General features: G+C 45.1%; 1 protein-coding gene across 4 annotated transcripts in view; it reads right to left on the reverse strand.

Moving 5' to 3' along the window:
• The window catches only part of IKZF1 (IKAROS family zinc finger 1), a 92,865-nt gene that overhangs the window by 66,633 nt on the left and 15,819 nt on the right, over positions 1–10,413 (reverse strand). For all 4 annotated transcript variants that reach the window (XM_054991927.1, XM_054991926.1, XM_054991924.1 and 1 more), the window contains exon 3: positions 547–666. In XM_054991927.1, coding sequence (XP_054847902.1) covers positions 547–666 — 120 coding nt within the window. The remainder of the gene's footprint in view (positions 1–546; positions 667–10,413) is intronic.

A 10,413-nucleotide genomic window follows, 5' to 3' on the forward strand; every position in this document is an offset into this window, starting at 1 on the left:
GTATGCTGCAAACTGTCTTTTCCATTCCTCATAATCATGTGCTTTATGTACTTATTTCTCAGTTGGGCAGTCATTTGGGGGTAGTCTCTGAAGGGATCTCATACTATAAAGCTAGATAGCTGGCTTGATATTTCTTTAAGACTGAACAAGTCCGTTATCTTTAAAACAGAAGAGGAAACAAACAACAACAAAAAGAAGTGAAAGCAAACTTCAGACTTGGAAATACATCAGAAGCACCATCTCGAGGGCAGTAGTACTAGCAGGCGCATGGATATCAAATGCTCTTACCCAGGGCTTTTTTTCTAGGAAAAGAGGTGGTGCGTTGCCCTTGGAGAAAATGGTCACATGGCTGGTGGCCCCGCCCCCTGATCCCCAGACAGAGGGGAGTTTAGATTCCCCTCTGCGCCGCTGAGTGGCATGGGGGGCAATCTAAACTCCCCTCTGTCTGGAGATCAGGGGGCGGGACCACCAGCCATGTGACCATTGTCAAGAGGTGCTGGAACTCCGTTCCACCGCGTTCCAGCTGAAAAAAAACCCTGCTCTTACCCAAAACTCTCTCATTCCGAGTGTTCAGCTGTCCTCCTGTGCTGGTTGAAAGATCTTCTGGCATAGGCATGGATTCATCAGCGTCATCCGGGACATCGCTTAGTGTAGGACTTTCTTTTTCTGCAAATAAAGAGATCAACTTAAGCAAGTTAAGAAAGTCCTAGTTCCTGTGCCTGTACAAACTGCCATCCCGATGAGATCATATCTCCAGAGCCAGCAAAACACAGGGAACCATCGTGATAGATTCCTGGTCAGTAACCAACATTAACCGAAGGCAAAGTATGAATTTTGAAAAGAAATGGAATGAGTATTTGTTCCAAGCTGATTCACTCGCTGTTCCTTTGACAGTATGTGAAACAACACAAGAGTAGAAGGAAAAGGTTATCAAGTTTTTTTTAAACAATGCATAGTACATAATTACATATTCCACAGTCTTGACAGTTGCACAGAAACTAAAGGATACTTCTACAAAAGAGCCCCGGCTGAAAGCTACAACCATTCCGTACATCCAAAGATTAGGTAGTTCATCGGTGCAAACATAATTTCTCAACCCAGACTAACTAAACCAGGACCATTCATTCGTGGCTTCATTTTGAAACTTTATGACACTTTAAAGTGTAAAACATGAAAACGCAAACTCAGAACAATGATATAAAGCTATGATTACAAATTCATGCAGCAATAATCAATAGTGGGTTTTTTGTATGATTTAGATGATAGTATGACTGTAATTCATGCTTTGTGTTGTTTGGTGTTTATTGACTGAAATAAAAATGTATGCAAAAACTAAGAAAAAGATGAGTTAGTTGCTTTGCTGGGAAGCAGGCAGTCAACGTCAGGATCTCTGCCTTAATACTCATCATGAAATCCACCAAGTTTGTTTCTTCGTCCCGTGTCCCCCTCAGTATAGCCTTCTTTTTGAGAAAAGGAGGGCTGAATGCAGGTTTGGTCCTGTTGTCTTAGACGCCGTATAATATTTCCTATTTCATGCCTTAACTGCATCTATGTTGTTATAGCCTGATAAGTTCACGACTGCATGGCAAATTTTATAGATATGTAATCACACTAACATTTTCTAGCAGATGACTTTCAAAGTGGGAAGAAAAATAGCCATTCTCCATTTAATTTCTAAGGGGCATGTCCAGAATATTAACTCGAGGGCAAGGTGGGGAATTGTAAAGTGAGAAGCAAGAATTAGTTCAAAATATTAAAATGTCACCCAAACATCTGAGCTCCCAATTCCTTTCTGGCTGCTCTATAAACACAAAACAGGTACATTTATTCACTGTCTGCATTTAGTCTATAACGTTTAGAGACCTTTTTCGGACACAGAACAAAAAGTTCACCTTTCCCCTTCTCAATAGCATATTCCCAAACCCAATCACTTGTTCCCCAACAATGGCTGCCTTTAAAGAAAATGAAACTATCTGGAGATATGATGGTAGATCTAGTCTGGTATCCTCTCTAGTTATATCCCAGCAGTGCAATCCTAAGCACAGTTACAGCCTTCTAAGTCCGCTGACTTCGAGGAGTTTAACTTTGTTTAGCACTGCAATATAAGTTTTTGCCTTGCACTTGGGTATCACAAAGCAGCTCATAACAGGTATATAGAGACATGTGCATGGGAAACTGATAACGTAATGAAAGACAACGGTTTAGTTCCAGGAGCAAAGGACAGGAAGGAGTACAGACAACACGTGGGCCCTAATCCATGCTAAAGTTAGTTGTGTAGTGGAGACGTATGGTGACCCCCCCCACACACACTGGGGTTTTCAAGGCAAGGGACTAACAGAGGTGGTTTGCCATTGCCTGCCTCTGCAACCTTGGCCTTTGTTGGAGGTCTCCCATCCAAGTCTAACCAAGGCTGGCCCTGCTTAGCTTCTGAGATCTGACGAGATCTCAGATCTCATCAGATCTCGGATCAGGGTACAGTTCTCTGGAGTTCTCTCAGCCCCACCCACCTCACAGGATGTTTTGTTGTGGGGATAATAATGACATACTTCGTAAACCGCTCTGAGTGGGTGTTAAGTCATCCTGAAGGGCGGTATATAAATCGAATGTTATTATTATAAATAAGTCCTATTGAAAGCAGTGGAATTTAAACCAGTCACCACTACCGTATTCCACTTCTTAGATTTCACTGCAACCAACTTTAGCTAGATCAGGGTCACAGAGGAGTCAGGTAAAAAGTGAGAACTATATATCTAAATGGATGTTTATAAAAATACTCAACAGCACATTTAGGATATTTAAAGCACCTCGCACGTCTATTGCAGTGCCCTGGATGGCTCAGGTTAGCTCAATCTCACCAAATTTTGGGAGCCAGGCAGTTTTGGCCCTGGGAGACCACCAAGAAGTCCCAGGTTGCTATGCAGAGGCAAGGAATGCCGAATCATCTCTGTTCATCTTCGGCCTTGAAAATGCCATTTGAGGGGGAGGGAGGGGTTGCCATAGATTGGCTGTGACTTGAGGGCACTGCACACTCGCAGTAATCAGTAATCCTGATAACCGTGTAACGTTTCACAATATTATTATTATCCCTATACAGCAAATGAGATGGTCGTTTGTAGTGAGTTCACAGCAGCAAGATTCAAACCTGGGAGGACTTTCTGGTTTATAGTTCACTTTAATGGAACGTAATGGTGATAACGTAACATATTCATCAAATTTCTCAACCCAGACTAAGTAAACCAGAACCGTTCATTCATGCCTTCATTTTGAAACTTTATGACACTTAAAAGGGTAAAACATAATAAAAACACAAACGCCAAACGATGATATAAAGCTGTGGCCTCAAATTCATGCAGCAATATTCAACTGCTTTTAAGTCCCAGGACTAATTTCAGGGAGAAACTTGTGCGTGCACTTAAATCTCTCCTACTGAAATTGATAGCAGTTAAAATGCTGAACATTAGTTAGATCATGCCCAACCACAGCGTAAAAATAGCTGCAGCTAAACCAAAGGCCCGTTCAATTTCCTAGGAGTCAAGCCAGGCAAACCATGAGATGAGCGTTTGCTGCTAGCTCACAAAAGCAGGGTGGAAAATAATTTTCCATTACAAAAAACATCGACGTTGGGGGTTGGGAGGCCCTTTGTATCTCCTAGAAAGGCTGCAGAAAAGCCCACTTAAGGTTAGTGGATTTCTTCTCCTCATTTCTCCTGGTCCCTCTTTCTACCAAACAGCCTTTACACTATGCGTGTGGCACTACTCACACGCATTATGCGTTTAGCGTAGTAATGGCTTGCTTCATAAAATATTGCTTTCTGGAGGGGGATAGAAGTGTGAACTCTAAGCTCATCATGTATGTTACGATTCCTTTAGGAACGGGAAGTGGCCACATTCCAAGAAGTGAGAACAGATGTGTCATAAATGTCATCCTGTTCGCCCTGAGATTTGCTGGCTTGCTTCTCTGCTGTTTTAAGCAAGTTGAAATCTCAATCTGCCATAACCCACGGACCAATTTGGACGTCATCAGAATAAGGTGGAGCCTGGAGTTCTTCTAGAATTATTACACATCTCCAAACTACAGAGAGATCAGTTCTCATGAAGAAATTGGTGGCTTTGAAGGGTGGACTCTACGACATCACATTTCTCAAACGTTGCCCTCCACTGGCTTCACCCCTACATCTTCAGGAATTTCCTAACCTGGAGTTGGCAACTCTAACACAACCATTCGTTTTATGGTGTTGATTGGTTTTAAATTCTTGCTAATATTACAACATGATGGAATATGATGCGACCTGATGCCACAGGGAAGTTTACACATACACATCACACATGTCAATTGTATGAGTCCTTCCAACCCAGCTGGTATCGTTACTATCCATTGTGGTTCCAAGAGAATGGTTATGCTCCCCTAATAGGGTTGCCAGTTCCAGGTTGTGAAATTCCTGGAGATCTGGAGGGGTGGAGCCTGGAGAGGGCGGGTTTAGAGAGGGGAGGGATTTCAACAGGGTATAATGCCATAGAGTTCGCCCTCCAAAGCAGCCATTTTCTCCAGGGGAACTGATCTCTGTGGCCTGAAGATCAGCTGTAATTCTGGGAGATCTCCAGGCACCACCTGGAGACTGGCAATCCTATCCCCTAGGGATGCCAGCCATTGGCTGACAATCCCTGAGAACATTGGGGGGGGGATTCTTGGAAGTAACTTCCTCTTTTGAATCCGGAAGTGACTTTCCAGTGTTGTTTCCCTCCCCATTTCCCTCCCACCGCTCCACTGAGCAACTGCAGGGGACATTGCTAGTTAACCACCACCACCACCCCCGCCGCCATTATCAGGTATGTATGGCCCCTCTATGCTCCCCTAACCCCTCCTTTCTCCTCCTTCAGAACTTGGCATTTGCCAGGGCCCCAGAAATGCCCACGACAGGTTGAGGATTAACAGTGCAATCCCAAACAGACAGTGATTCCGCACACGTTGGATAATGCACTTCCAATCCTCTTAGAGATCATTTGGAACTGAATTTTTTGAGTGTGAAACAAAAAATCCACTTCCAAACGATAGCTAAAGTGCATTGAAAGTGCATTATCCAACGTGTGTGGAATCAGCCATAGTTACACCCTTCTAAATTCGTTGAAGCCAATGGGCTTAGAAGGGCTCTGTTTAGGAAGGGCTCTGTTTAGGATGGCACTGTAACCAGAGATTAACTCCTAAACTCCAAGTTTACCTGAAAGCTATTCGTTTTGGAGACAGATCATGCTTTAAATTTGGGCAGGGAACTCAAACGTGAATTTTAGGTATCTTCTAATCACGTGTCTGTATACCTTTAACAGTCAATCAATCAATACCTATTTGCACTTAATAAAATTAACAGTAGCATTCATTCCTCTATTCACTCCCAGACACCCATTTTTAAATATCAAGATGGATTCATTCATTTCCCCAAACAGGTTTATGTCTCCCCAAATTATTTAAATTCTACATTCTATTCTTCTGCTCCCCTTGCACCAAAAAATGTTTATAAAGGGGGACATTTGCCCTCAGTATCCTAGATTTCACATCACATTCCTCAGTAGCACCTTTATGTCTGGCATTTAGTGTCTTACAACAGCCGCTGAATGTATAAATACAGCATCTAGCTGTGTCTGCCATAGACACTGGGCCAGGGTGGGGTGGGTGCAGTGGGAGAGATGGATTACTTTTGATGCCTGCTCATGATGTTCACTGTAGTTATCATGAGGTCTAATGAAATAAACACAACAAATGTTCTCAGACTTGGGGTTTGGGGGTTTCTTGGTTTGGCAGTTTGAGTCGGAACATTTCCAAGAGCAAGTCTTGGCATTTGGGCACGGACTTTCCACTGCCTTCAGAAACTGTAGTTTCCATTACTGGAATGTGAAATGGTACCCCTTCTTAGAGTTGCCAACTCCAGTTTGGAAAACTCCTGGATATTTGGGGATGGAGCCTGGAGAGGGCAGAGTTTGGGGAAGGGAGGGAGCTTGGTGGGATGTAATATCACAGAATCTGTCTCCCAACTAAGGTTGCCAGTCTCTAGGTGGCATCCGGAGATCTCCCAGAATTACAACTGATCTCCAGCTGACAGAGATCAGTTCCCCTGGAGAAAACGGCTGCTTTGGAGGATGGACTCTTTGGCATTATAACCAGCTGAGGTCTCTCCCTTCCTCAACCCCCACCCTCTCCAGGCTCCACCCCCCAAATCTCCAGGAATTTCCCAACCCAGCGCTGGCAGCCCTCACCCAACACTGCCATTTTCTCTAGGAGAATTGATCTCTGTAGTCTGAAGATGAGTTCCAGTTCTAGAGCATCAGGCCCCACCTGGAGGTTGGCAACCCTACCCTTGCTCTTCCCTCCCCAATTTAAGAGCCAAGCTACAAGTGACACCTTACACAGGTTGGACACTTGTCAGCTTACCTCAAGTTTTGATGGGAAATGTAGGCGCCCTGGTTTTACAGCTTGGTTCTCCATTACAGCTGCAAGACCAGGATGCCTACATTTCCCATCAAAACTTGAGGGAAGCTGACAAGTGTCCAACCTGTGTCAGGCATCACTTGTAGCTTGGCTCTCGACTGAAAAATGAGAAGGCTGCTCTTACTGATTTGCTTCGTAGGTGATGGACTGCCTTCTGCAAAATGGGAGAGAAATTCTGGGAAGGAGGGCTTCATTTTCCAGGAGGCGCTTGTGTCACCAAAGTCACCCCCTCCCTCCATACCACAGGAGGGATTGCTTTCATCCTGAAGCTGAAGGGACAAACTACAGCTGCGTGAGGAGGAACTGCAAGCTGTGGACCACACTGTGGAGAAGCAAAATTAACGTGCCCCCCCCCCACACCCCTAAATTGGTAATTTAAGGAAGGGACATTTCCCTGTTCCCCGATCCATTTCCCTTTGTGGCTGCATCCAGCTGGAAGGGTTAATATTTGGTTTGAGCCGGTGGGGGACATGTCAACACCTGCCATGAGGCCGCGCTTTGTTTCATTTTACAGATCGGTGAACTCTGAGGGTGCTTCCGTTATTCTCCTGGCAAATGTGTGTTTCTAAGCCCCTGTTTGTGGAGATAAGAGGAATGCAGAAGTGCCAAGGTGGGGTGGGGAGTTGCAGCTGAGGATCAGAAGTCAGGTTGCCGAATTCCTTGACAAACGTCCACCGAAAATGCTACGCTCCAGCCACTGTCCCCTTAGCCAGACTGGGGTGGGAAGAAAACTGTTAAAACCACATGGAGGCCAGTTGGTGGTTACAAACCCTCTCCATTCACCTATTCTCCTTTCCAAGGCACAGCATGGGTATCATAAGGGAAAATGGGGGCCGCCAACTTTGTGTTTCCCTCATGGTATCCAGTTTTGCTTTCAAACAACATGAAAATAAAAGTGTTTCAAGTTGTAGGAAGTGCCTCAGTACTGCAGGCTGAAAACAGTATAAGGATAATGTTACCTCACTGGCAAAGTTACTGAAAGTGACCACCAAGCGGGTGACCAGGAAATTTTCCTCACAGCAGGTTGCATCCAGATGGGCAATTTATGCTGATTCCCCCTTCCTGTTGTAGATGTTTCTCAGGGTCCCCTATCCCCCAGGAGCAAAATCTGATCTGATTTTGTGGAGATCAGCTGAATACAGTATGTGAGGAGGGAGAGAAAGATCCATTCTACTACTGGAAAACTTAGTCTAGTATCCAACCCAATTCCTGGCTGTTTGTTGTTGTGGGTTTTCCGGGCTGTATTGCCGTGGTCTTGGCATTGTAGTTCCTGACGTTTCGCCAGCAGCTGTGGCTGGCATCTTCAGAGGTGTAGCACCTCTGAAGATGCCAGCCACAGCTGCTGGCGAAACGTCAGGAACTACAATGCCAAGACCACGGCAATACAGCCCGGAAAACCCACAACAACCATCGTTCTCCGGCTGTGAAAGCCTTCGACAATACATCCTGGCTGTTTGTTTCAGCGCTACAACTCTAGCAGTTTATTTTGGTTCTAGTTTAAACAAGAGCCAATTGTATTGAGTCCCATGGGTCAAAATTCTCCAGAATTTGTGTGGCAGTAGAATATATTACCCAACAAACAGGTCTTCCTTTCAACATTAGTCTAGTGAAAGTGGAAGCACTTTGTCATAATGCCTGTGAACACAGTGTAAAGACGAGGCCTTCAAAAAATAGGTGCATTTATTCCCTGACAGGGAATAAGAAATAATCCCACATGGAGTTCATTCAACTCCTTCCTTCAGGGTGCGGGTGGCATTGCCAGCTCTCCCACTATAGCTGGAGATCTGTCAACAGCCCCCTGACTGCCTGGTAAGCCAGTAGAGGGGGAAAAAAAGAAAAAAACTGCTCTTACATTGATGGCGTGATGTCATTTCTGGGGTGAAGCTGGAAGTGATGTCATACCACTCTATGATTCAGTGGAAACTCTATGGTTTTACTACAGAGTTTCTGCTGAATCCTAGAGCTGCATGACAGCTTTCTCATGTTCCTGCCCTCCTACTCTTCCAACAGGTGCCAGCCCCTGGCTGGCAGCCCTAGGTGCAGGTGGGCCATAAAAAAGGCAAGAAGCATATGCTCATCTTATCACGAATCAAACATCTAACAGTCCCCTAGGAATTAAGGCCACAACACATATATCGAGCCTTGCTGGATCAGACCAACTATACATTCAATCCCTTGCTATGTTTTCAGCCATAGCCTTTCATAGCTCACATGAAGGATAGCTGACAGCCCCCTCTAGAGATTACGGCCTATCGTCTATTATCCAGAAGATTTTATATACTGGCGGCTCTATTTAAAGATTGTGGCAATTGAAGACTCATTCACCATGATTGTTTCTAATCTGAAATGTGTTATTGCTCCAATAGGTTTCTTTTCAGGGAGATCTCTAACTTGGATGGCCCAGGCTAGCCTGATTTTGTCAGATTTCAGAAGCTACGTAGGGTCGGCTCTGGTTAATACTTGGATGGGAGACCACCAAGGAAATCCAGGGTTGCTATGCTGGGGCAGTCAATGGCAAACCACCTCTGTTTGTCTCTTGCCTTGAAAACCCCATGCGGTTGCCATAAATTGGTTGCGACTTGACAACACTTTACATACCCTGGGGTTCATTACTTAGATGGAAGTTAAATGCTTCTGAGTGGATAACTGCTCAACTTTCAGAAAAAAAACTCTGGAGAAGATATAATCAGAAAGATATGATCAGCAAGTTCTTCCTCTCCTAACACTGTCATCCCACATAAACTCGCACTCGCACTAATCTCCACCCTCTCCCTCTCATGCAGGTGTCTCTACAGGAAACCCACAAGCAAGAGGAAATACTGCAAAAATGATTCTATGTCTCCTCCTCAGCTTGCTTTTCACGGGATTTGCCATGCAGGCAAACGCTTGCAGCCTAACAGAAGTTTCACTTGAGTGTTGTGTCTCTCTTTTTAAGCACACACGAAACTCGGAGCGAAGAGAGGCCTGCACAACTGAGAACACGACGAGCCAGACAGCCCACCGGCCGTACATGGGGGCCTGACAGTTGTCAAGCAACAACTGCATGCTCCAGCAATTCCAGCAACAAGCAGAAGACTTATTGGACTTGGTGGTCACCCTAAAGATGTGGCATATGACATTTTGTGGTTATGAGTTGAGCAAGCACACACCAGAAATAAAATCCTGGGCCCACATCTTGATTGTAAACTCACAAGTTAATAAGGAGGGCATAGACGTTAGAGGGGCTATAGCAGGAGACCTTCCAGGCACGTTCACCAGCCCCTGTTGGTGCTTCACAGGCTGCTGGAAAAGAAATGGGAGGGGGAGCGCCAGCATTGTGGTAGCGCCACCAGCCTGTGACTTCACGTCTGGCCAAGACTAGTAGTGAAGGCATCCTCCAGGGGTGATGCTCTAGAATTCGCTCTAGGTGAATCCTAGAGCGTCACTCCCAGCGTGATGACATCACTTCCAGTTTGGCATGCCCCAATTGCTCCTGCCGGTTAGCCATCTATTGCTGGCAACCATAGTCGACATGTATGCATATATCTCTTTATGTTGAGAGAAGGAAAAACTGGATGACTTGATAACCAAATACAAAAAGGACATATAGAATGAAGGAAAGCTACATAAAGATAGTTAGTTCTGTAGGAGCCTCAGTGACGAAAGGAATCTCCACATTCAGTGGCCCTTAACCTCTGAATACCAATGCTAGGAAACAAGAGCAAAAGGATGCCTCGGCCTCTAAGCTGTGGTTGTTGGCCCTCCAGAGTAACCAGTGGTCCCCTGTATGAAACAGGATGCTGGGACAGATGGTCTGATTTGGCAGGGCTCTTCTTATGAGGTTCAGCTTACTCTGTAGACCCATCTCACATGGAACTAGGCTTTGCAACAACAACAAAAAATGTAGCTTGCAGTAGTAACCATCTGAAGAAGGCAGGCAGTCACCACCGGTGCTGT

This window comes from Eublepharis macularius, chromosome 11 (assembly GCF_028583425.1).
Source record: "Eublepharis macularius isolate TG4126 chromosome 11, MPM_Emac_v1.0, whole genome shotgun sequence".
Classification (NCBI taxonomy): domain Eukaryota; kingdom Metazoa; phylum Chordata; class Lepidosauria; order Squamata; family Eublepharidae; genus Eublepharis; species Eublepharis macularius.